This window comes from Oncorhynchus nerka, linkage group LG13 (assembly GCF_034236695.1).
Source record: "Oncorhynchus nerka isolate Pitt River linkage group LG13, Oner_Uvic_2.0, whole genome shotgun sequence".
NCBI classification, from domain to species: Eukaryota; Metazoa; Chordata; class Actinopteri; order Salmoniformes; family Salmonidae; genus Oncorhynchus; species Oncorhynchus nerka.
Genome location: NC_088408.1, coordinates 76,853,694 through 76,880,095, shown reverse-complemented (window position 1 = coordinate 76,880,095; position 26,402 = coordinate 76,853,694). Strand labels below are relative to the sequence as shown.

At 42.5% G+C, this 26,402-nt stretch overlaps 1 protein-coding gene across 2 annotated transcripts; it reads left to right on the top strand.

Annotated features, from left to right (window-relative positions):
* The first annotated feature begins 8,088 nt into the window (after positions 1-8,088).
* On the top strand, positions 8,089-26,400 carry LOC115140181 (B-cell linker protein-like). 2 transcript variants are annotated; one of them, XM_029678362.2, is made up of 20 exons: positions 8,089-8,238; positions 11,566-11,591; positions 11,709-11,743; positions 12,138-12,178; positions 12,436-12,529; positions 12,783-12,877; positions 12,989-13,040; positions 14,259-14,342; positions 15,297-15,325; positions 15,509-15,545; positions 15,842-15,892; positions 16,116-16,194; positions 21,520-21,547; positions 21,692-21,722; positions 22,132-22,237; positions 22,635-22,672; positions 23,319-23,350; positions 23,532-23,600; positions 25,291-25,449; positions 25,731-26,400. In XM_029678362.2, exons 1-20 carry the CDS (start codon positions 8,230-8,232, stop codon positions 25,845-25,847), a joined length of 1,212 nt encoding a protein of 403 aa, XP_029534222.1. In that variant the 5' UTR covers positions 8,089-8,229; the 3' UTR covers positions 25,848-26,400. The 2 variants fall into 2 exon arrangements, with proteins under 2 accessions (XP_029534222.1, XP_029534223.1); XM_029678363.2 differs by lacking the exon at positions 15,842-15,892.
* The last annotated feature ends 2 nt before the right edge of the window (positions 26,401-26,402 follow it).

Sequence of the window (26,402 nt, the reverse complement as noted above, 5' to 3'; positions counted from 1 at the left end):
ATGAACTATTGTGAAAGACCAAATAAGTTCAACAGATGTGAACGAGTCTGCATTTGTGCTTATTTTAATTGCTGTTCATTGAGATATGTTAAATACACCACCAAAAGTTTGTTTTGTTTAATTCAGGTCCCTAGGATTTTTGGGGGGTTTTGAAGCAAATTTCCTGCAATTTTCTGTAGTGTAACATGACTCATGATATCTTTTGTGTAAGCTATTTCATTATAATTTCATACCATATTTCATTCGATATGGATAAAGAAAAAGTCTAGAATATTTTCACAAATATTATTTCACTAACAAATATATTTTAACATTTTAATTTATGAGCCATCAAGTATCAATGTATTTAAACATATTTTAAACTCATTTGATAGCAACAGTCACACATTAGATTACTTCAGTAAGGGTGAGAATAGGATGTTTATGATTCATTAGTAATGCCTTACGCGTGTCTATAAATTCCTGTCTGTCATGTCAACTAATTGAGATGGAGGTTGCCCATAGAGAACGATAGAGCGGTCTAATGGCCAAAAGGCAGTATTAGCATGGTCAGCGCCATTGAGGGCTTCCACCATTTTAATGTAGTCAACTGGGTGGGACTTCCAATTTCATTGGATGATCCCTCCTGGTGACCCTGTTGGGGTCATGTCCAACTGGGTCATCAGGAGGGATCAGCTAATTGTGAAGAAGAAAATTGAGTACTTCAATATGTAGATAGCCTCAATGGTGCTGCCCATGTTGTTAATGGTGCAGATACAAACATGAGTCCTATGTCTTTCTCTATGTGGTTGCTTGGCCCTCAATTGAATTTGCTCAACTCCTGCGTACTCTCTCCTCCGTCCTCTCTGGCCTCATTTTGAAAAAGATCAAAAGTAGTCAAGGAGAGGCAGCGAGAAGAGGGAAAGTGGACAAAAATGTGGCTGTATGAAATAAGACTCTTCTTCTCCAATTGCGTGTCATCAGGCAAATTACGTTAACAGGATCCCAAAAGAAATCCCAAAAGAAATACATAAAGTGATAGAAACAAATGAAGCTAGTTGTCCAATACATTTTATAGATAAAATGATAAGTAGCATGTTGTTTTTAAACATTTGCATGCCTTTGAGAAAACAATATCTGATTCAAATGGGGGTGTGGCAGATTCCGATACTCTTCTGCAAAAAACTCAGGTAAGATACACTTGTGCTTCCTCGCCTAAAGGAGGCTATCAAGGAGGTGAGGACTGTCGTCCGTTTGCCTACTAACATAGATTTGGATATAATTACGAGATACCCGTCTCCACCCTAACAAGGGGATTTGTTGTCCACAGAGCGGAACGGCGGGCTGTCAAGCTGCCGCCTATTCCTCTCTTTGGATTGGTGGATATATCTCAATATTTGTATACTTTTTAAAATATTTGATGAGGGGTGTTGACGTCAACCGCCTGTATTTAACGGATATAGATGATATGCTAATAGATACATGTCATGAATATGCATAGCCATCTCGAGACAACTCTGATAAAGTGTTTTTTCTCAAATGTCACGTGTCCTACTTATATCAATACACTCGTAACAATCTAAGCATTATTAAAGTTATATTCTAATCAAATAAACCACACATAGCAATTGACTTCCATACAAAAACTCCTCACTTGGTGAGCAAAAGAAACAAAACTACCCCACCAACTGGAGAACACAGTTTTTTGGCCAGTTGTCCCTATCGCTTCGCCTCTTCCTCTCTACTACTAACGAATTGACAGTGACATTCTCCTCGGCCACTCATCTGTTTCCAGGTCATGGAGGAGAGAGGACGGAGGACTGACTTTTTCCCAAATGAGAAAAGGCCAGTGCCACGTCCTGCTGAGTTCCATATGTCTCGTCACGTGTCCAAGTTTTATCTTTCATATAAGCTGATGTTGGACTTCGAACCCTCCAAACAGCTACACTTCCAGTCTTTTTTACTCCTCGACATTAGGTCCTAACTCAGCCTCTGAATGTCAGAGATAAGAAACAAAGATATCCTAGCACTGCTTTATTGTCGTGTCTACAGTGCATTCGGAAAGTATTCAGGCACCTTGAATTTAAATAAAATGTATTAAATTATTGTTTTTCTAGCTCAAGCTACTACTTTGTCATTATACCCCATAATGACAAAGCACAGGTTTTTAGAAGTTTTGCAAATGTATAATTTTAAAAAACCAAATACCTTATTTACATAAGTATTCAGACCCTTTTCTATGAGACTCAAAATTGAGCTCAGGTGCATCCTGTTTCCATTGATCATCCTTGAGATGTTTCTACAACTTCATTAGAGTCCACCTGTGGTAAATTCAATTGATTGGACATGATTTGGATAGGCTGTCACGACTTCCGGCGGTTGACATCACCGGTCTTCTAGCCATCACTGCTCCACCTTTCATTTTTCCATTTGTTGTGTCTTGTTTTCCACACACCTGGTTTACATCTCCTCATGATTACTATGTTTATTTAGCCCTCTGTTCCCTCCATGCCTGTGTGGGGTATTGTTTATTGTCTAGGTTGGCACACTTCTGGCTGGGTTGCGCAGGGTTTTATTTGTACTGATTTGTGGCAGCCGGTACTTTGTACTTGGTTGTTGTACTTTGTGCTGCCTCATTTGTTCTTTGGGCATTTGTTTCTGTGACGCGGTTGAGGTTGCCTTTGCGTTCTGTTCTTACTATTGCCTCAGTAAAGTGCTTATTTGTTCACTCATCTATGCTCTCCTGCGCCTGACTTCCATGCACCGGCTACACCCACCGAAGTTTACATACATCTTAGCCAAATACATTTAAACACAATTTTTCACAATTCCTAAACATTGCCTGTTTTGGGTCAGTTAGGATCACCACTTTATTTTAAGAATGTGAAATGTCTGAATAATAGTAGAGAGAATGATTTTTTCCAGTTTTTATTTCTTTCATCAAATTCCCAGTGGGTCAGAAGTTTACATACACTCAATTAGTATTTGGTAGCATTGCTTTTAAATTGTTTAACTTGGGTCAAACGTTTCAGTAGCCTTCCACAAGCTTCCCACAATAACTTGGGTGAATTTTGGCCCATTCCTCCTGACAGAGTTGGTGTAACTGAGTCAGGTTTGTAGGCCTCCTTGCTCACACACACTTTTTCAGTTCTGCCCACAAATTTTCTATAGGCTTGAGGTCAGGGCTTTGTGATGGCCACTCCAATACCTTGACTTTGTTGTCCTTAAGCCATTTTGCCACAACTTTGGAAGAATGCTGGGGGTAAATGTCCATTTGGAAGACCCATTTGCGACCAGGTTTTAAATTCCTGACTGATGTCCTGAGATGTTGCTTCAATATTTCAGTTTATGTCGATATAGGACTCATTTTACTGTGGATATAGATACTTTTGTACCGGTTTCCTCCAGCATCTTCACAAGGTCCTTTGCGGCGTTTTTTTTCTTCTGAGGTCTTGGCTGATTTATTTAGATTTTCCCATGATGTCAAGCAAAGAGGCACTGAGTTTGAAGGTAGGCCTGGAAATACATCCACAGGTACACCTCCAATTGACTCAAATTATGTCAATTAACTTATCAGAAGCTTCTAAAACCATTACATAATTTTCTGGAATTTTCCAAGCTGTTTAAAGGCATAGTCAACTTACTGTATCTAAACATCTGACCCACTGGAATTGTGATACAGTGATATAATCTGTCTGTAAACAATTGTTGGAAAAATTACTTCTGTCATGCACAAAGAAGATGTCCTAACCGATTTGCCAAAACTATAGTTTGTTAACAAGAAATGTGTGGAGTGGTTGAAAAACGAGTTTTAATAACTCCAATCTAAGTGTATGTAAACTTCCGACTTCAACTTTATGTAAGGTCCAGTTGAGAGTGCATGTCAGAGCAAAGAGCAAAAACCAAGCCATCAGGTCGAAGGAATTGTCCGTAGAGCTCCGAAACAGGGTTGTTGAGGCACAGATCTGGGGAAGGGTACCAAAAATGTCTGCAGCATTGAAGGTCTGCAAGAACACAGTGGCCTTCATCGTTCTTAAATGGAAGAAGCTTGGAACCACCAAGACTCTTCCTAGAGCTGGCCGCCCGGCCAAACTGAGCAATCGGGGGAGAAGGGCCTTGGTCAGGTGGGTGTCCAAGAACCCGATGGTCACTCTGACAGAGCTCCAGAGTTCCTCTGTGGAGATGGGAGAACCTTCCAGAAGGACAACCATCTCTGCAGCACTCCACCATCAGGCCTTTATGGTGGAGTGGTCAGATGGAAGCCACTCCTCATTAAAAGGCACATGACAGTCCGCTTGGAGTTTTCCAAAAGGCACCGAAAGACCCTCAGACAATGAGAAGCAAGATTCTCTGGTCTGACAAAACCAAGATTGAACTCTTTGGCCTGAATGCCAAGCGTCACGTCTGGAGGAAACCTGGCACCGTCTCTACGGTGAAGCACGATGATGGCAGCATCATGCTGTGGGGATCTTTTTCAGAGGCAGGGACTGGGAGAGTAGTCAAGATCAAGGGAAAGGCAAACGGAGCAAAGTACAGAGGGATCCTTGATGAAAGCCTGCTCCAGAGAGCTCACGACCTCAGACGGGGCCAAAGGTTCACCTTTCAACAGGACAACGACCCTAAGCACACAGCCAAGACAAGGCATACACGTGTGGCTTCGGGACAAGTCTCTGAATGTCCTTGAGTGGCCCAGCCAGAGCCGGGACTTGTATCATAACAAAATGTGGAAAAGGTCAAAGGGTCTGAATACTTTCCGAATGCACTGTATAAATGATGCACTGTATAATGATGAGATGGTCTTGTCTCTGCCCTAACAATAGAAGTCGTTGTCGCAAAAGGGGAAAGGTAGGAGGCGGCGAGATCAGATGGGACCAACAGACAGACACAACTCTGATATAAAATTGTTTTCTCAAAGTTGCCAAGATGCCACCTGAGTCCACTTATATCAGCACATTCGTAACAACCTAAATATTACAAAACTTCTATTCAATCAAATAAGTCTCACAAATTAGCAATCACATTTTTTGTTGACCAAATCCAACACGGTCATAGACCTCCATATGAAAAAACACAACCAAACCAAGCCACAATGCTTCTTCACACAATGCCCACTTAACCCAGAAGCCAGCCACACCAATGTGTCAGAGGAAACACTGTACACCTGGCGACCGTGGGTGCGCCCGGACCGCCACAGGAGTCGTTAGAGCACGATGGGACAAGGACATCCTTGCGGGTCAAACCCTCTCCCAACACAGACGACGCTGGGACAATTGTGCGCCGTCCCATGAGTTTCCCGGTCGCGGCCGGCTGCGACAGAGCTTGGACTCGAACCAAGATCTCTAGTAGCACTGCAGTGCCTTAGACCATTTCCGCCACTCGGGAGGCACATAGACAGATATTGATGGGAGTGGAGCCTCTCGCTTCACCTCTTCCTCTCTGTCCCAGTTAGAGTGCTTCCCTACAGTGTGAGAGCAAAGGCCAGTGCAGGGTGCATCCCACTATTCCAAAAAGCTTCCTCTTCTTGTCTCATTTGTTTCCTCTCCTTACAGATTCTGAAGAGACATCCACCATGTTGCTTTCACCGACAGTATACCATGTCTTCTTAGTTTTCAGTTCAGTCTATGTGCAGATAAAGGATAGAAGATGAGGAGAGGAGGTATCTTTAGACTATTGAGGAGCAGCCCAATCTGCCTGGTCTCTGAAGTAAAGTGCGCTCTTCCTTTTACTGTTTTGGGCCATAAAATTTGACTGATTCAACATTTTACTGGGGAAGAATTTAATATTAAAATGTATTCTGTTTTTTTTGCGACAGACAGGCAGGTGGCACATACAAGTCAGTGACCAAGTAGTATGCAAATTCTCAGAGGGAAAAAGAGGCACATCAGGACCGTTGCAGCACTGCTGGTCAACCTATCTCGCAAACGAAAATCAAGCATGTTCTGCTGATAGCATAGATGGGTTTCCAAGCAGCAGTATATTATACTGACAGAACCATCGTGGATTGTTTTCTCAAAATAAGAGTCCCCCTGCAAAGACATTTGGGAATATCAATATTTTTGTCACTCTAGTGCAGTTCAACTGTTTTTCACAGCATTGCAACCACCTTTGAAAAAATGTATTGATAATTGTATGTATATTATTTGTAATATTGTTTATTTTGAAAGTTTACAAAAATACTGGTATGTTGAAAGCTGTTGTGTAGGCTATTTTTAATCAAACCAAAAGGTGTAATGTTTGTTTTTCTTCACTGCATCAGGGATAGTGTACACAGACATTTCAGCTTTACAGCCTTCTTCAATGTGTAGGTACAATTTTATTTTAATTCAAAACAGCATTTGCAAAGAACAACCGATGAGCAGCAGGTGCTTTTAATCAGGGTTGCTACTCATCTGCCAATCAGGGATGAGAAATACAGAATTAAAGGGTATGGAAGCAGGCATGAAAGGCAACTCATGAATCAACCGCCCAAGGTGTCCGCTCACCTGACTACATCATATCAATTCATGAGATAGCCTACCACTGTGGGTTTTACGCACCAGACAAGCTTCTGGGAGAGCGTGATGGATCTCTTTCGATTAGGCTATATTTAAAGAAATACACTTTAAATAAAATACACTTTTATGTTACTGGAATTACTCAATAGAGTCTGCAAAACATAAATGGGTCTCTTGTGCTGGGCAATGGGTTTAATACAGGGTACTAGTGACTCCTTAAACCACTCACTGCAATGCTATACACGGTATATGGAATACTTATTGATTTGTAGAGATTACTTTTCTACCTGTCTCAGCTAGTGGGGTGGGAAATACTCAGAAGGGTCTCTACTAATCAAATATGTGTTTAGGAGGGGGACTGTGTTGTACATACCCAGCACCACTTCATTCTGACAGCAATTTTGAGAGTATAATCTGTGATTGTGGAGGAGATCATGGGCAAAGATATTAGCTGAGCTCAATCTGTAGGTCAACCTTTCATTGCCAACTGCTGGAAGATCAATAAAGCGAGATGGGGATACAGGTTCACATTACAGTGGTGACTTTTGACCTTACACGAGAAACATAAAGTACAAGAATATCTGGAATGCAGGTCCAAATTGTTTGTCTGAGTTCTGCTGCACATTTACTACATGTGCGTTTATGTTTAGAAGTGGAATTGATTTTTTATTTTATTTATTTTTTATTTCACCTTTATTTAACCAGGTAGGCAAGTTGAGAACAAGTTCTCATTTACAATTGCGACCTGGCCAAGATAAAGCAAAGCAGTTCGACAACGACACAGAGTTACACATGGAGTAAAACAAACATACAGTCAATAATACAGTATAAACAAGTCTATATACGATGTGAGCAGATTTGATCACCATTAGGTTGATCTAGGTTGTTAACAGGTATGCCAGTCCATCATGGTTCATATTGTGTCTTCGTTTATATTGTATTTCACACTGGAAACAAACAAAGCAAGCTATTAAAGTGTGTTGTATTTACAACTGATATTCAACACAACAGTACAATCATTAATTGTTTTGGAATTATTATAACATGCAGGACTAAATGCATGTCTACAACACAGTGCTCCTCCAAACCTAACCATATTTAGTTAGTAGAGACTACTGAGTATTTTCCACTCCACTTTGGCGGAGACAGGTAGATCAGTTCTCTACAAGCCAATATGTATCACATGTACAGTCTATAACAGTGTATTGCATTAGGCAATATAGAGGGGGAGGAGTGAAAAGCCAGCAGCAGGCCGTGTGACACAGTCCCCCTTCAAAACTAACCATATTTGGTTAGTAGAGACCCCACTGAATATTTTCCACCCCACTTTAGCTGAGACAGGTAGAAATGTTCTCTCCAATATTTTCAATATACCTGCATCAACATTGTATTTTTTCATTATTGGTCTTAAAAAATATATTTTAAAACCATATTTTGTATTTGTTTTCATAAATGACTTATTGAATTTTCTTATTGGCACAATGAAAGTGGCAACTGATTAAAATTCCATATAATTTGAATTAGTTATTCACATTGCAATGTTTTGAAAAGCATCCTTTTATTTTGAAGGTTTTGTCATTACCATACCAATTTGACATCATCGTTTGTGCTGCTGGCAGAATACTAGTGTGCTGGCCAACCTGTTCACACTCACTTCTGTATCCCTTATCCCCCTCTTTCTCTATAGCCTATTTGCATGTGAGGCCAGCAACAAATTAATTTCCTCATGATTTGAGAAGAGAGAGACACCTGAATCATGACAATGGTAATGTACATTTAGATTTTTTTTACCTTCTCAAAAGAATCAGACAGCAATGGAGCATATACACTTTTCTATTCGTATAGAGACTTCTCACTTCGTGTTGATTAAAGGAAGTTGCACCTAGGCCTATTTGCCTATAACAGGGTTTCTCAAACTCGGTCCTAGGGACGCCAAGGGGTGCACATTTCGTTTTTTGCCCTAGCGTAACACAGCTGATTCAAATAATCAACTCATCATCAAGTTTTGATCATTCGAATCAGCTGTGTAATATTAGGGTAAAAAACAAAACCTGCACCTGTCAGCTGTGTAGTGTTAGGGCAAAAAACAAAACGTGCACAGAGTTTAGGAAATGCTGGTGTATAACGTTACATCTTCTGATCTTGTTCGCAAGCTATTGGAAATACAGTAGGAGACCTTCTACCTTCATTACAGTATGGAAGACTGTGAATATTGTTATAATGATGCGTCATACTTTTATAAAGGCAGCGTGGACTTTCAACTTTTCGTACAGTGGCTTTATTGTTGATAAGTGTTCCCAGTTATTGCGTTCAACCACTGTCTACACAAGATCCCAATATAAACCCCAACACCGTGCCTATAGGATTATGCTAAGGAATGTTTCATAAAAAATAATTCCCTAAATTAAAGGTTTCCATAGCAACATGTCCATGTGCATCAATTGCTGTTATTTCCGTGTGTGTTAATGATGTATTTGTTATTAAATAATGATTGTGCAGTGATTGAAAGGAAAATTGAAGCATGGCTTGGTGTGTGCCACTGCCAATAATGTCTAATTTCCTTTGTGTACACTTGTTCACTGGGCTACTTCCCACACATTTAAAAGCCTAGGATTGGTGTGCATGGGCTAGAGAGATTCCACCAGATTTCTAATATTAGTCATTTTCTTTTAAATCATTGAAGGGAAGTGAGCAAATGCACATGGAGAGCCACAATCACCTGACCTGTGCCATAAAGGTCCAGACCTCTTGGAAGTAGTCGTAGTAGCTATGTACACATACTAGGAAGATATCCATAATCGCTTATAGTTATGCTTAAACAATAGTAATGCGCCATGATGTGAAATAGACTAAGAGAAATCTCAAGAAAGAGTTACCCAATACATGTATGGCTGTACCATTGCACTTTAACCAGGTGTTGACAGGACCAGACGCCACTGTCCCTGTTTGCATCAGACAAGGTTCACAGTCACAAGGTCATTTCCCTTTTCCTCCTGCGGCTTATGGTTTCCCAGGGTCCGTAACAATGTCCTTCTTTTTGGTGACTACTCACCCTGGCTTAGAGGTATGGTTTTCATACCTCAGATGTGGTCTAAAGTCAAGCCGAGCTCATTATTGAACACATTGCCTGCTCCCTTCCTTTGTAGTGCACTTGTAGTGAACTTTTGACCAGGGCACAGGGTGACATTTTATTTGGGACACAACACCCTCTAGTAGATTTCACTGTAGATATAATTAAAATCTGCAACCTCGATCCCTAAAGAATGGGAAACATTGGCAGCATCTTTATGGGTTACCATAAATATCTCTCCTAATGCAGACAGTAAAGATCCCAACAAGATATGAGGTCTTGTGTGTATTGTTGTCTTGTTAAAGTCAGTTTGACTTTGGAACACATGACGTAGGAAACGTCTGACAAAGTTTGAATATGGGGTGAGCTATAAACCTTTTTAAAGAAGTTGGCTGCTCTTATATTAGACTGCGGGTGTTTCAGACTGTGTGAAAAGCAAGAGGTTGCTATTTGAAAGAGATTCCACAGATACTGTTGGTTGGATAAGGAACATGCATTCTGAAATGACAGATTTAGACTCCTTGGACACAAACGATAACAAAGTAAGAATTCCTCAGCTCACTTGCTGTGCTTTTCTATATTTGGCCATCGACATGTTTCAGTGACTTTTGATCTAATAACCAACTACTTCTAAGGTAGAAAAAACACACATTATTAAATTAACTCGTTCAACACAAAACGTGACATGCTAATGATTTAAGACAATGTGGCAGGACATAAATATGTTAAAGATGGGGCCTAGGACTGTAATAATTGGGGAAATTATATTCAAGGTTTTGTCGAACCTGAGGCATACATATCAGTCATGATATCTTCCTTTACACTGAATACACAGACCTTCACGTTGCTAACCATAATGCCAAAGAATCCCTGGAGTCTATCAAATGTTCATTGATTGATTACTTGAAATTGATTTATTGACAATGACACACTGTTTTTAAGAATTAGGATACTGTAGAACAGAAAAGACCATGTTATGGGGGCTGGCTTTGTTCATTAACAATGTCCACACACATGAAATCTAAATATTAAACAGATGAATCAACTCAAACTGTGCTTCTCTTGCCGTTTCTCTATTCTCCCAGTCTCATTCTCCCCTGTCCCTCCCCCTATCTCTATTTTTGTGATAATTTACATCAATCCTCCCTCTCCTCTCTGACCAGCCCTGCTGAGAATCAGCCTTGTGGGAAAACACAGCCAAATTCACTTCCTGATTTTAGTCACCTGTTTTTATCTCTGTTTCATCATAGGTTCAGTGTGCCACACAATGTAGCCTCCCTTAACCTCCCCTCCCAGATACACACATTGTTGAGGCTAGTGTATAACAAATATACACAACCGTTCATACATTTGGGGTCACTTAGAAATGTCCTTGTTTTTGAAAGAAAAGTGCATTTTAAAATGATAAACTTGGATTAGCTAACACAACGTGCCATTGGAACACAGGGGTGATGGTTGCTGATAACGCCTATGTAGATATTCCATAAAATCAGTAGTTTCCAGCTACAATAGTCATTTACAACATTAACAATGTCTACACTGTATTTCTGATCAATTTAAATTATTTTAATGGACAAAAAAAGTAGCTTTTTTTTAAAAAACAAGGACATTTCTAAATGACCCCAAACCTTTGAATGGTAGTGTTTATTTTTGATTTTGGGACATTTCAATTATCAATATTCCCCTGTTGTAGTTTGTGATAGTTTAAGTCTTCATTAAAGTTGTTTTCTTTTAATTTATTGTGACCTGAGGTCTTGTCTTTTGATTAAACCGCTGTTGCCTGGCTTAGTGACCTTCGGTACTTAAAGCAGTCATTGACGCAACCTGTGTAATAGGTCTGATAGCGAGGCTGCCGGGAGAGGGTTAACTACATGTAAATGTCTGGGATGGCCTAGACATACACTATAACTGAGGGTGCCCTTTATTGTATAATGCCACACAAACGGTTTGAAAAGGTTAGTGTTTAGATCCTGTGTGTGTGAGAGAGATTTTACTGTCCTTCTGTTTTCTTTTCATTTTCAGAGTTTCTTTGGAAAATTAAAGAACCTGTAAGTAGCCTTTCAAAGTTCTGTTCTTATCTGCCTTCCTCTGAGCAGAACCATAATCCACTGCCATGATACAGCACAGAAGTAACCAACATTTTTCTTTCCTCTTTTTCATTACAGACACAGTGGGCCTCCAACTCCACCCAAAAGGATAGGTGAGCCTTCAGGAAATCCCCCTTATTATGCTATTGGGAATATATGGTTCCTCTTTATGGAAGTCATAGTGTGAAGTGCTTATTCTGCTCTCTCTCTCTCTCTCTCTCTCATATGACTCTACCTCTCTTGTCCTCCATTTCTCTCTCTCTCTCTCATATGACTCTACCTCTCTTGTCCTCCATTTCTCTCTCCCTCTCTCATGACTCTACTGCTCTTGTCCTCCATTTCTCTCTCTCTCTCTCATATGACTACCTCTCTTGTCCTCCATTTCTCTCTCTCTCTCTCTCTCTCATGACTCTACCTCTCTTGTCCTCCATTTCTCTCTCTCTCTCTCTCTCTCTCTTATTCCATTCCCATCTCTACTTTCTCTCGCTCTCTATTTCTTTGTTTCAGAGAACAATGCTGGGTATGGTGGGTGGCCAGAAGATGAGTTTGTAAGTAGGAGAACACACACACCCACACACTTTTGTTTTACTATCCTTGTGGAGATCAAACAATTGATTCCCATGCAGAATTCTATTTTCCCTAACCCATTACTTCTAAACCTAACCCTAATTGTAACCCTAACCCTAAAATAGCCTTTTCCCTCAGTGACTGGCGAAATGTCACACACACGACTGATACACCAATGGATATTTGGTTGTGAGAGGTCCTGTGTAGTCATCTTGGTGTGTTTGTGTGTGTATGACAGGATGAAGAGGATGGGGACACATATGAGGTGCCCCCCTGTGAGAGACCCGCCATGAAGGTTCCTTCCAGACATGTGGAGGAGAATGTCTATTTGGGTAACCACCACTGTAGAATATCATTCCCATTTGAGATCCGCTAATCTGACTTTCATGTAAATCATGCAGTCATGCCAATGGGAGATTTGCTTGAAAACTTAAGTTTGGTGCGTGGATCTCCAATTTAGGTTTTGTCCCTGTATGTATTGTATTGAGGTGTGCATTTATGTGTAAACATTTTCAGAGGGACTATAGCTCTTTGCTTTGTAGGAAAGGACGTAGCGCTCTGATTGGCTGTTTTTGGGTTCCACAGAGAGGACGTCAGAGCGGTCCACTCCTGTTCTGCCCAAAAGGCAGGCAGCTGCACCCCCAAGGCCAGCCAAGATGGCGCCCATGGGCAAAGCATTGGTAAACTATCAGAGTATCACTGCCCATACCTACCTTTCACTTTAGCCTGTGTGCCTACCTCTCTGTGTGCATTATTTTAGTTTTATTTAATGTCGTCTTTCCCCTCTATAGAAACAGCAGCCTCACCCTGAGGAGTTCTACATTGACCCCAACACCAAGAAACGTGAGACTTCCCCCTCTCTTTCCTCCGCTCGTATATCTTCCTATTCTCCCCTCTCTATACTCTTATCCTCCTCCTCTCCCTATCCTCCTATCCTCCCCTCTCCATATCCTCCCCTCTCCCTATCCTCCTATCCTCCCCTCTCACTATCCTCCTATCCTCCCCTCTCTCTATCCTCCTATCCTCCCCTCTCCCTATCCTCCTATCCTCCCCTCTCCCTATCATCCTATCCTCCCTCTCTCTATCCTCCTATCCTCCCCTCTCTCTATCCTCCTATCCTCTGCTCCCTATCCTCCCCTCTCCCTATCCTCCTATCCTCCCCTCTCCCTATCCTCCCCTCTCACTATCCTCCTATCCTCCCCTCTCTATCCCCCTATCCTCTCCTCTCCCTATCCTCCTATCCTCCCTCTCTCTATCCTCCTATCCTCCCCTCTCCCTATCCTCCTATCCTCCCCTCTATCCTCCTATCCTCCCCTCTCCCTATCCTCCTATCCTCCCCTCTCCCTATCCTCATATCCTCCCCTCTCCCTATCCTCCTATCCTCCCCCTCTCTCTATCCTCCTATCCTCCCCCTCTCCCTATCCTCCCCTCTCCCTATCCTCCCCTCTCCCTATCCTCCTATCCTCCCCTCTCCCTATCCTCCTATCCTCCCCTCTCTCTATCCTCCTATCCTCCCCTCTCCCTATCCTCCTATCCTCCCCTCTCCCTATCCTCCTATCCTCCCCTCTCCCTATCCTCCTATCCTCCCCTCTCTCTATCCTCCTATCCTCCCCTCTCTCTATCCTCCTATCCTCCCCTCTCTCTATCCTCCTATCCTCCCCTCTCCCTATCCTCCTATCCTCCCCTCTCCCTATCCTCCTATCCTCCCCTCTCTCTATCCTCCTATCCTCCCCTCTCTCTATCCTCCTATCCTCCCCTCTCCCTATCCTCCTATCCTCCCCTCTCCCCCTATCCTCCCCTCTCCCTATCCTCCTATCCTCCCCTCTCTCTATCCTCCTATCCTCTGCTCCCTATCCTCCTATCCTCTGCTCCCTATCCTCCTATCCTTTGCTCTCTACCCTCCCCTCTTAGTCCAGGACATCCTATTTGATTGTGTATTTTGAATATGAACACATTGTGCCCTATACATAGATGTGAATGTTGATTCATGAAAAGGTGTAACAGTTAGTATAATTCTTGACGCATTTATTGTACAGGAGAATTCCCTCTCTCCCTCTCTAGCGCCTGAGGTAGATAGGAAGGAGAAGCCAGGGAAGAGGTCTACTCCTAAGAAGTTTGCCTCTCCCCCACCACCTGCAGAGGAAGGTAAACTCTACAGTCAAGTCGAGTTCCTACCTGACTAGATACGTTATATTGCATCTACCAATGGTTGCATGCCACGTTATCAACTATGCAGTCAGTTATTTAAAAACATTTTTTATTTCACCTTTATTTAACCAGGTAGGCAAGTTGAGAACAAGTTCTCATTTACAATTGCGACCTGGCCAAGATAAAGCAAAGCAGTTCGACACATACAACAACACAGAGTTACACATGAAGTAAAACAAACATACAGTCAATAATACAGTAGAAAATTAAGTCTATATACAATGTGAGCAAATGAGGTGAGAAGGGAGGTAAAGGCAAAGTTGTTTGGGCTAAATTATAGGTGGGCTATGTACAGGTGTAGTAATCTTTGAGCTGCTCTGACAGTTGGTGCTTAAAGCTAGGGGGCAGAGGGTGGTCTATAGCAGGCGGCAACGGTGAGAGACTTGTTTTTAGAGAGGTGGAGTTTTAAAAGTAGAAGTTCAAATTGTTTGGGTACAGACCTGGATAGCAGGACAGAACTCTTCAGGCTATATTTGCAGTAGATTGCAACACCGCCCCCTTTGGCCGTTCTATCTTGTCTGAAAATGTTGTAGTTTGGGATGGAGATTTCAGAATTTTTGGTGGTCTTCCTAAGCCAGGATTCAGACACGGCTCGAACATCCGGGTTGGCAGAGTGTGCTAAAGCAGTGAATAAAACAAACTTAGGGAGGAGGCTTCTAATGTTAACATCAGATGGCTATAGCACATGATGTGGAGCTGATATGTTAAATTCCTATCCAGGTGTTGTAATATCTGGCATCCGTCTGTAATGTATTCAGGCTGGAACTTGACCAAAATAATACCCTGGAACCCTGGACCGATATCAGTGTGCTATTACATCAAATGACCACTAGAGGGATGTGTGATACTGCAACTGTTTCTACATCAGCCTCTTTTCTTTGTTCTCTGCAGATGTCTACCTGGATCCTAATGAAGGACAGGTGAGTCCAACACATCATTAACAAACAGCCTCACCCCTAACCCCCTACCTCCAGCCCCAAAGCTTAAGCCTTTGCATCTGCTGTACCCTTTTAACACAGTCACAATGTACACTCAGTATATTCAGTGGTTTCTAATTCAGCCAGAGAGAGGTGATTAATATGTGTGTTGTGTCTCTGTTTCAGGAAGACAGTGATGACCTGTATCTAGAGCCCACAGCGGGTTAGTTACTCCCGTAGGGCCACCCATTGTATTTATACTGAGGTTTGACTAGTATGTGTATTGCAGGATTGTAATGTGATTGTAATCGAGACAGTTGGGTGTCCACCCAAAAATGCTGCACACCATGAACACGAATCAGAAATCAAGCGTCGCTTTGAATGACACACCTGTCTCGATCAATGAGAGAAGATCTGAAATAGACAATATGCGTACACATGGTTAGATTACCTCATGGAGCATGTATTTAATTTAATAAGAGAGCATTTTCTAAATTCAAACATTTCACCTACAACTAGCGATGAGAGTGGAGAAGACACTGGTAACTATGGAAGTATCGTCATGTAAAGGTTAGTTGAAAAATTGCTGCCGGTGCTTAACACTACCTAAGCTGTAACGTAGATGTAAACATTCACATATCACATTACAATCCTGTAGCTACTGGTTTGATTGGTTGGTTGATTGATTGGTTATAACTTCAGAGAGACTATATTTTATGAGATATTATACAAGTCTTATTTTGAGAAAAAAATATATACTACTATCTCTCCATTGTCTCTCCACTATCTCCAGCTTGCCCCCCTGCTCCTCGTGGGCCCATGAGGATGCCCCTCCCACCCAAGACAGCAGCCACCCCTCCCCCCACGCCCATGTGAGTATACCTGTCAAGACATGCGATGACAAATGCTCAAACTCATCATGGTGTAACATAAGTGCATATCTTATCCAGGAGTTAAAATAAATGTAATTTCTTAATGGTACGGGACACCCAGGAGCACGCACGCATTTATTTTTATACTACAAAAATTAGACGGTAGCCAACTCTGCTGACACTGACAAACAGATCAATAAAAACCATGTTGTCTGATCCATATAATCGGCCTACGAAAAGGGGAGACACAAATACAATATGACGTCCATCTAACCTGGAGGAGGAAATTATTGTCCAAAAACAAACAAAAGTGGCCTTGACCCAATGATAAAGACAGTCAATATGCACACTCACAGGGGATATGGCCGATGTTCTCTGCTGGTGCCAATAAGATACCAATACTTACTGTTCACTCAATTAAGTTAACAATTTTGATAACTAAAAGACAGATTTGAGTCTTTTCATTGCAAATGGCTATTGTTGTATATAGATGACAAACAGTTTTTCTGCAATTGTATTTTTTAAATATTGCCATTGGCCTGGCTGGATCTCTGCTTTTCACTGACAGTCGCAACTTAACAATCATCTATTTGGTATTTGCAAGCGCCCGCTGCCCAAATTGCAGGCCTTTCTGAGTGTAGGCTATGTGATTTAACTTTTACCCCTTTTTCTCCCCAATTGGTAGTTAGTCATGTCACATCGCTCAAGGTACTAAACGATATCATAACCGCCATCGATAAAAGACAGTACTGTGCAGCCGTCTTCATCGACCTTGCCAAGGCTTTCGACTCGGTCAATCACCATATTCTTATCGGCAGACTCAGCAGCCTCGGTTTTTCGGATGACTGCCTTGCCTGGTTCACCAATTACTTTGCAGACAGAGTTCAGTGTGTCAAATCGGAGGGCATGCTGTCCGGTCCTCTGGAAGTCTCTATGTGGGTGCCACAGGGTTCAATCCTCGGGCCGACTCTTTTTTCTGTATATATCAATGATGTTGCTCTTGCTGGGGCCGATTCCCTGATCCACCTCTACGCAGACGACACCATTCTATATACTTCCGGCCCGTCCTTGGACACTGTGCTATCTAACCTCCAAACGAGCTTCAATGCCATACAACACTCCTTCCGTGGCCTCCAACTGCTCTTAAACGCTAGTAAAACCAAATGCATGCTTTTCAACCGTTCGCTGCCTGCACCCGCACGCCTGACCAGCATCACCACCCTGGATGGTTCCAACCTTGAATATGTGGACATCTATAAGTACCTAGGTGTCTGGCTAGACTGTAAACTCTCCTTCCAGACTCATATCAAACATCTCCAATCGAAAATCAAATCAAGAGTCGGCTTTCTATTCCGCAACAAAGCCTCCTTCACTCACGCCGCCAAACTTACCCTAGTAAAACTGACTATCCTACCGATCCTCGACTTCGGCGATGTCATCTACAGAATTGCTTCCAACACTCTACTCAGCAAACTGGATGCAGTTTATCACAGTGCCATCCGTTTTGTCACTAAAGCACCTTATACCACCCACCACTGCGACTTGTACGCTCTAGTTGGCTGGCCCTCGCTACATATTCGTCGCCAGACCCACTGGCTCCAGGTCATCTACAAGTCCATGCTAGGTAAAGCTCCGCCTTATCTCAGTTCACTGGTCACGATGGCAACACCCATCCGTAGCACGCGCTCCAGCAGGTGTATCTCACTGATCATCCCTAAAGCCAACACCTCATTTGGCCGCCTTTCGTTCCAGTTCTCTGCTGCCTGTGACTGGAACGAATTGCAAAAATCGCTGAAGTTGGAGACTTTTATCTCCCTCACCAACTTCAAACATCTGCTATCTGAGCAGCTAACCGATCGCTGCAGCTGTACATAGTCTATCGGCAAATAGCCCACCCATTTTTTACCTACCTCATCCCCATACTGTTTTTATTTATTTACTTTTCTGCTCTTTTGCACACCAATATCTCTACCTGTACATGACCATCTGATCATTTATCACTCCAGTGTTAATCTGCAAAATTGTAATTATTCGCCTACCTCATGCCTTTTGCACACAATGTATATAGACTCCCCTTTTTTTTCTTCCTTTTGTGTTATTGACTTGTTAATTGTTTACTCCATGTGTAACTCTGTGTTGTCTGCTCACACTGCTATGCTTTATCTTGGCCTGTTCGCAGTTGCAAATGAGAACTTGTTCTCAACTAGCCTACCTGGTTAAATAAAGGTGAAATAAAAAAAATAAAAATAAAAATCGCTGCAACACCCCTACAGACTTGGGAGAGGTGAAGGTCGAAAGCCATGTGTCCCCAAAACACAACCCTGCTAAGCCGCACTGATTTTTGACCTACTGCTTCCTTAACCCAGAAGCCAGCCACACCAATGTGTTGGAGGAAACACCATCTAGCTGGTGACCGAAGTCAGAGCGCGATGGGACAAGGAATCCCAGCCGGCCAAACCCTTCCCTAACCCGGATGACGCTGGGCCAATTGTGCTCGACCTCATGGGTCTCCCGGTCACAGCCGGCTGTGACACAGCCTTGGATCGAACCCGGGTCTGTAGTGATGCCTCAAGCGCTGCTATGCAGTGTCTTAGACCGCTGCACCACTTGGGAGGCCTCAGATTTTAATTTTTTTCTTTTTAAAGCAAATGATCCTCTGTAGCCAAATCATGCTTTCTGGTGTAGTAGCCTATTTTGAATGATTTTATTTATTTCTGTATACGGAGTAAGCTAATTAGGCTATATTTTTTTCAATTTGCTTTAGGGAAAGCTTCCCATAGCCTTATGGACACACTGTCTATGCCTTTTTAATGTGGTATAAACAATCACCTGATTGTTTGACAATCACTTAACAAAGGTGCTTCTGTAGGGTACCCGCGTACATTCGTTCCACTCAGAAAATAATTTAAGCATCCAAACCGCAAGTGTACTGTGCACCTGCAATTTGATGAATGGAAAGAGACATCTGTTATAAAACACCAGTGGGGGAAAAAGTACCCAATTGTCATACTTGAGTAAAAGTAAAGATACCTTAACAGAAAATGACACAAGTAAAAGTGATTCACCCAGTAAAAGTCTAAAGGTATTTTGTTTTAAATATACTTAAGTATCAAAAATAAATGTAAATGCTAAAATATACTTAAGTATCAAAAGTATAAATAATTTTGAATTCCTTATTAAGCAAACCAGATGCCACCATTTTCTTTTTTTATGGATAGCCAGGGGCACGCTCCAACACTCAGACATAATTTACAGATAGCCAGGGGCACGCTCCAACACTCAGACATAATTTACAGATAGCCAGGGGCACGCTCCAAAACTCAGACATAATTTACAGATAGCCAGGGGCACGCTCCAACACTCAGACATAATTTACAGATAGCCAGGGGCACGCTCCAACACTCAGACATAATTTACAGATAGCCAGGGGCACGCTCCAACACTCAGACATAATTTACAGATAGCCAGGGGCACGCTCCAACACTCAGACATAATTTACAGATAGCCAGGGGCACGCTCCAACACTCAGACATAATTTACAGATAGTCAGGGGCACGCTCCAACACTCAGACATAATTTACAGATAGCCAGGGGCACGCTCCAACACTCAGACATAATTTACAGATAGCCAGGGGCACGCTCCAACACTCAGACATAATTTACAGATAGCCAGGGACACGCTCCAACACTCAGACATAATTTACAGATAGCCAGGGGCACGCTCCAACACTCAGACATAATTTACAGATAGCCAGGGGCACGCTCCAACACTCAGACATAATTTACAGATAGCCAGGGGCACGCTCCAACACTCAGACATAATTTACAGATAGCCAGGGGCACGCTCCAACACTCAGACATAATTTACAGATAGCCAGGGGCACGCTCCAACACTCAGACATAATTTACAGATAGCCAGGGGCACGCTCCAACACTCAGACATAATTTACAGATAGCCAGGGGCACGCTCCAACACTCAGACATAATTTACAGATAGTCAGGGGCACGCTCCAACACTCAGACATAATTTACAGATAGCCAGGGGCACGCTCCAACACTCAGACATAATTTACAGATAGCCAGGGGCACGCTCCAACACTCAGACATAATTTACAGATAGCCAGGGGCACGCTCCAACACTCAGACATAATTTACAGATAGCCAGGGGCACGCTCCAACACTCAGACATAATTTACAGATAGCCAGGGGCACGCTCCAACACTCAGACATAATTTACAGATAGCCAGGGGCACGCTCCAACACTCAGACATAATTTACAGATAGCCAGGGGCACGCTCCAACACTCAGACATAATTTACAGATAGCCAGGGGCACGCTCCAAAACTCAGACATAATTTACAGATAGCCAGGGGCACGCTCCAACACTCAGACATAATTTACAGATAGCCAGGGGCACGCTCCAACACTCAGACATAATTTACAGATAGCCAGGGGCACGCTCCAACACTCAGACATAATTTACAAACAAATCATGTGTTTAGTGAGTCCGCCAGATCAGACGCAATAAGGATGACCAGGGATGTTCTCTTAATAAGTGTGTGAATTAGACAATTTTCCTGTCCTGCTGAGCATTCAAAATGTAACAAGTACTTTTGGGTGTCAGGGAAAATGTATGGAGCAAAAAGTACATCATTTTGTTTAGCAATGTAGTGAAGTAAAAGTAAGAGTTGTCAAAAATATAAATAGTAAAGTATAGATACTCAAAAAACTACTTAAGTAGTACTTTCAAGTATTTTTTCTTAAGTACTTTACACCACATGTAGTGTAATGACATTCTGCAGTTGGCATTAGGCTTACAGCATATACACATGTAGCCTGAATTAATGCATCCACTGTTGTCCACGCGCGCCTTGGTCTCGGCCACTCATCTCCACCTTGTCCATGAACATCTCCAGCACTTTGGAGCTTATACATCCCGGTTTCCAGTCAATTCACTAATTTGTCATGTGGCTGACATGCGGTAATGTTAAATAATGGTGTAGCAGCCTATAGTTTTTTGGGAATGCTATGGGCATGCTGTATTAATTGTGATAGGGTCCCGTTTTACCAGAACGGCGTACCCCCACTATTTATTTAGACGGGACGCCGTACCGGACCGCCTTACTTTCACCCCTGTGTATATCCTCACTTCCATTCTGTTTATAGTTATGTAAATGAAAAAATTGGGTTAACTGGGTTAAACTGGCCTTTGCACCATCCCAGTTACTAGTACCGTTGTATGTCTTGAGAGAAGCCATATTGTATTTGAGTACTGTTGTTTGACATGCGATATCAGTCCCACCCTTTCTGCCTGTCTCTCTGTAGAAAACCTCCAGTGCCCAGAGCCAAGTCTGTAAGTTTCTCCATGGTTCACACGTTTTAATACAACACTGGCCTGTTTCACACATTCTCCACTGAACATGTTTTTTAGTGCAGGAGTATAGGCTTAATCTATGGCCATATGTTTGTATTAGTTTAACTTTTTGCTCCATTGCAGAGTTCTCTATTGGTCAATGAGGCAAAGACAGGTACGTGACACACTACCTTCCATCTGCATTGAAAAGAGATCATGTCTGCATCCCAAATGGCCTATTACCTACACGCACTACTTTTGACCAGAGCCCTACATAGGGAACTGGGTGGGTGCCATTTGGAATGCAAGCATCAAAGATGCACTCTCGAACTTTAGCTTAATTTAAGCCAATAGTTTTGACTGGAGCTCACGAGCCAAAAGTGGTCTCTGTCTGTTGTGCACTATGTCATCCATTTCTTATATGTTACGTCCAAGTTTGTTTACCTTTTTAGCAATTCGTATTTTATGTTACGAATCCAATTTGTACTATATGTTATCAATTTGTTGTGCTTAAGATCCTGGAGTGTATCTTTAAGTGAAAATGCAGAAACTGCTCTGTGTTTCTGTGACCATCCCACCCCCAGCTCCTCCCCCTGATATCAGGCGCTCCATGTTCCCTGGCAAACTGCCCCCACCCACCCTGGGCATCAAACCCCCCCTCCCTGCATCACTAAAGGAACCCAAACCAAGGTGAGGCTTGGGAGCACAGCCACGCTCACAGCACCATGCATATACACGCTGGATGAGACCATGCTACACACAACATGCATGTTTTATGTGTTAAACATGTTTAGCAGGTTCATGCTTTATGAACATTCAATCTTGTACAAGCATCAACAATCAAACACACATAGATACCACTTAGTATTGCCTGATAATGATTTCCATTCTGTTTATAGTTATCCATACAGTGTTAACTTTGTGGTCTATAAACATTATATTTGATAAGTGTGTGTATCTCATAATGTATGTCTTTGGATTATAAAGGCCTACTATTCTTGTGTATAAATAATGTAGCCACGGGACTATATTACTCATATTATAGTAAGAATGTTGGCTATTGTTGGACTTGGTGTGTTTGTTGCAGCCCTCCTCCCCCTCCTATTGTACACTCTACTGCAGCAGGTAAGAGCCTGCTGGAAACAGGACCAGTTTTGGGTCACAGCTGAAAGATAGAAATGGGAAGGATGCCCGGAACTCTGAAATGAAGATCACTTTATTGGTCAATTGCACACACAGTCCAACTGAAATTTGACTTCCGCTTTTAACCCAAACTGCTGTGAACGACACATACATATACATGTTTTGGAGAGGTTTGGGGGGCTGCCACACTGGGTGCCTGGGGAGCTGTTGTTGTGGGGGGGGGTCACAACGGCAGGCAATGGCATCTAGGATTTTATACCAGCAACACTCACTTCCCACCAGATTTTCGTACCCGGGATTCGAACTGGAAACCCTCTGGTTTCTGGCTCACCTCTCTCACCACTCGGCTCCAACTATGGTATGCCTGTCAGAGTTGTGGGCACCCTTCATTCCTTTAGGTTAGTTTTTTTACATGAACAAGGTGGAGGCGCATATTGTTTGTTTTTCTATACTTATGTAAACTGGAAGCCATTTTCATTATAACAGCATGTTTTAACCCCTGGGTAATCTAGGGTCACTGTGGTTTTTGTCAGTAGTGCTATCCACTATACTAGTGAACTTGCTTTATTATGAGTAGACTGTAGTAGCACTCAACACATTGATCAACACTCATTTTTATCTGTCAAAGTTTCTCCCCCTGGTATGAAGACGACCATGCAGGTATGCGTCATTCCATCTCATACTGCACTTCTCATATAGTTGTGTAATACAGTGTTAAAGTGATACAAATGTTGCTGCAATTCTTAGTTAAGTAGTGACATACCTGGTGTATGGGCTGCCCTTGGGTAAAGTATCATGACAAATAGGGCAGGGTGTCATAGAGAACTGTGGTGTGTTACAGGAGAAAGAGTGGTTCGCTGGAAACTGCGATAGAAAGACTGCCGAGGACTTCTTACTGCAGATCAACAAGGTGGGAAACAATAACAAACTGGAGATTAGCATGGACACAGACATACAGTTCTTGGGGTTGGGTTAAATTCGGAAGACACATTTCAGTTGAATGCATTCAGTTGTACAACTGACTAGGTATCCCCCTTTAATTTTCCTTTCTTGAAGTTCAACATAATTACAATGCATGTAGAATCTCCAGCTCTGAAGCACACCATGGTAATCAATATGATTAGTTATAAACTCAACTTGTAAAGTGTTGGTCCCATGTTTCATGAGCTTAAATAAAATATCAAAGAAATGTTCCATACGCACAAAAACCTTATTTCTCTCAAATGTTGTGCACAAATTTGTTTAAATCTCTTTTAGTGAGCATTTCTCTTATGCCAAGATAATCCATCCACCTGACAGGTGTGGCATATCAAGAAGCTGATTACAGAGCATGATTATTACACAGGTGTACCTGTGGGCATAAAGCGTTCCATGGTGGCGGTGGGGTTATGGTATGGACAGGCATAAGCTACAGACAAATGAACATAATTGCATTTTATCGATGACAATTTGAATGCATGGAGATACCGTGATGATCTCCTGAAGCCCATTGTCGTGCCCTTCCTCCACCTCCACCACATGTTTCAACATGATAATGCACAGCCCTATGTCGCAAGGATCTGTACACAATTCCTGGAAGCTGAAAATGTCCCAGTTCTTCCATGGCCTGCATACTCACTCAACATGTCTCCCACTGAGCATGTTTGGGATGCTCTGGATCAACGTGTGTGACATCGTGTTCCAGTTCCTGCCAATATCCAGCAACTTTGCACAACCATTGAAGAAGAAGGGGACAACATTCCACAGGCCACAATCAACAGCCTGATCAACTCTTTGCGAAGGATATGTCACGCTGCATGAGGCAAATGTTGGTGACACCAGATACTGACTGGTTTTCTGATCCATGCCCCTACCGGCAGCAAGGTATCTGTGACCAACAGATGCATATCTGTATTCCCAGTCATGTGAAATCCATAGATAGGGCCTATTGAATTTATTTCAGTTGACACATTTTCTTATATGAGCTGTAACTCAAATGTTGAAATTGCTTCATGTTGCATTTTTGTTCAGTATAGTTAGTCCGGCATCATTAGTGCATTAGCCTGTCATTAGCCTGTCATTAGCCTGTCAAATACATCCACCTGTTTCTCTTTGTTCTCTCCCCTCCTCTCTCTGTGCTGCTCAGTAACTGCTGTGTTTTATGTGTTATAATGCTGCTGGCTATATGAGTGTTTCTGTCTCTGGTCCTTTGTCTTCACTAACACAGCCGACCTGTTTAATTTCACGCTGAAATGGACAAGCAATGATGTGAGAGTAATCAGTCATAACTCCCCTTTTATTTGACCGCAGACACACAGGTTTGCAGGGAGGTTATATCAGACACAGGTTGACAGGAAAGGCACAGGGCAGTGCAGAGGGTAATAGGGTATTCTTCTGTTTGTGTGTGTGTGTGTGTGTGGCTTCTGGGTTTAGCTGACACATACACACCATCAGTGAGTCTGAATCATCTGTGCTGATTCAGAGGTCATGTGGGTTTTGATACTGATATCCACTGTATCTCCCCTCGTCCCTCACCCTCTTCTCCCTCTCACTTCTCCTCACCCTCTTCTCCCTCTCACCTCTCCTCACCCTCTTCTCCCTCTCAACTCTCCCCCTTGTAGGACGGGGCATTCCTGATACGTCACAGTTCAGCCCAGAATGCCCGTCAGCCCTACACACTGGCTGTCCTATACAGAAAGAAGGTCTATAACATCCCCATCCGCTTTCTGGAGGAGACGCGCGGCTACGCCCTCGGAAAGGAGGGCAAGAAGAACGAGGAGGTGAAGAGGCAGGGGGAGGTGTAAAAGTGGATGTTGGGATGAGGAGAAGAGAGAGGCTGCAGGAGGAAAGGAGGATTGAAACGATTTAAAATAATGAAGGGGTCAGGTGAGAGAGGAGATGATAGAGGGAGGATGTGGGAGGAACAGAGGCTGTGTGGAAAAGAGACTAAGGAATGCAACTTAGTATTATACTGTAACCTCTGCAATAACCACTGTAGTAACTCTCCCTTTCTCTCTCTCTCTCTCTCTCTCTCTATCGCTACTCCATCCCTCCCTCTCAGTTTTTCTGTAGTCTCCAGGACATCATCTCTCACCACAAGAATAACCAACTGCTGCTGATCGATAGCAAGAGTCAGGCCAAGCACACCACACATCTCACTCACCCAGCTTGTCCATAAACTACATTACCCATACCCCCCCGCCCGCCCACCCAGCCTGACTGTAAACTACACTACCCTTAACCCACAAAATGTATCTATACCAGCCTGTCCATAAAGTATATTAAATGCTACCATTAATAACTAAATGCATTTTACAAACGTGGAAATACTACCTTTCAATAGTCGTATTCCTCACCCACAACATGTCCATTACAACTCTCTTTTTGTTTCGTGATGAAAATGGTTGGACGTGTATTACAGTATATGTGTACTGTATATGTTTGAATGTTTTAAAATATGCTGCAATTATGCCTGTATGACCTTATCAACACTTTTTTTTGGGGGGGGGGGGTGATTTGAATAGGCTTGCACCTGAATAGAATAGTGAGTAGACTATGAAAATTAATATTCAATACTTCATTCTTGCTCTGACTCCATTTTATGCCGTTTTGTTTCAGTGATGTTGGATTCACTTTTGGGTCTACACCTGTGTTGTGAATACTGTATAAGTGTTGGTCATCTGTATGTTTCTATGTATTATAATAATAATATAGACTGAACTGTTTTCACATC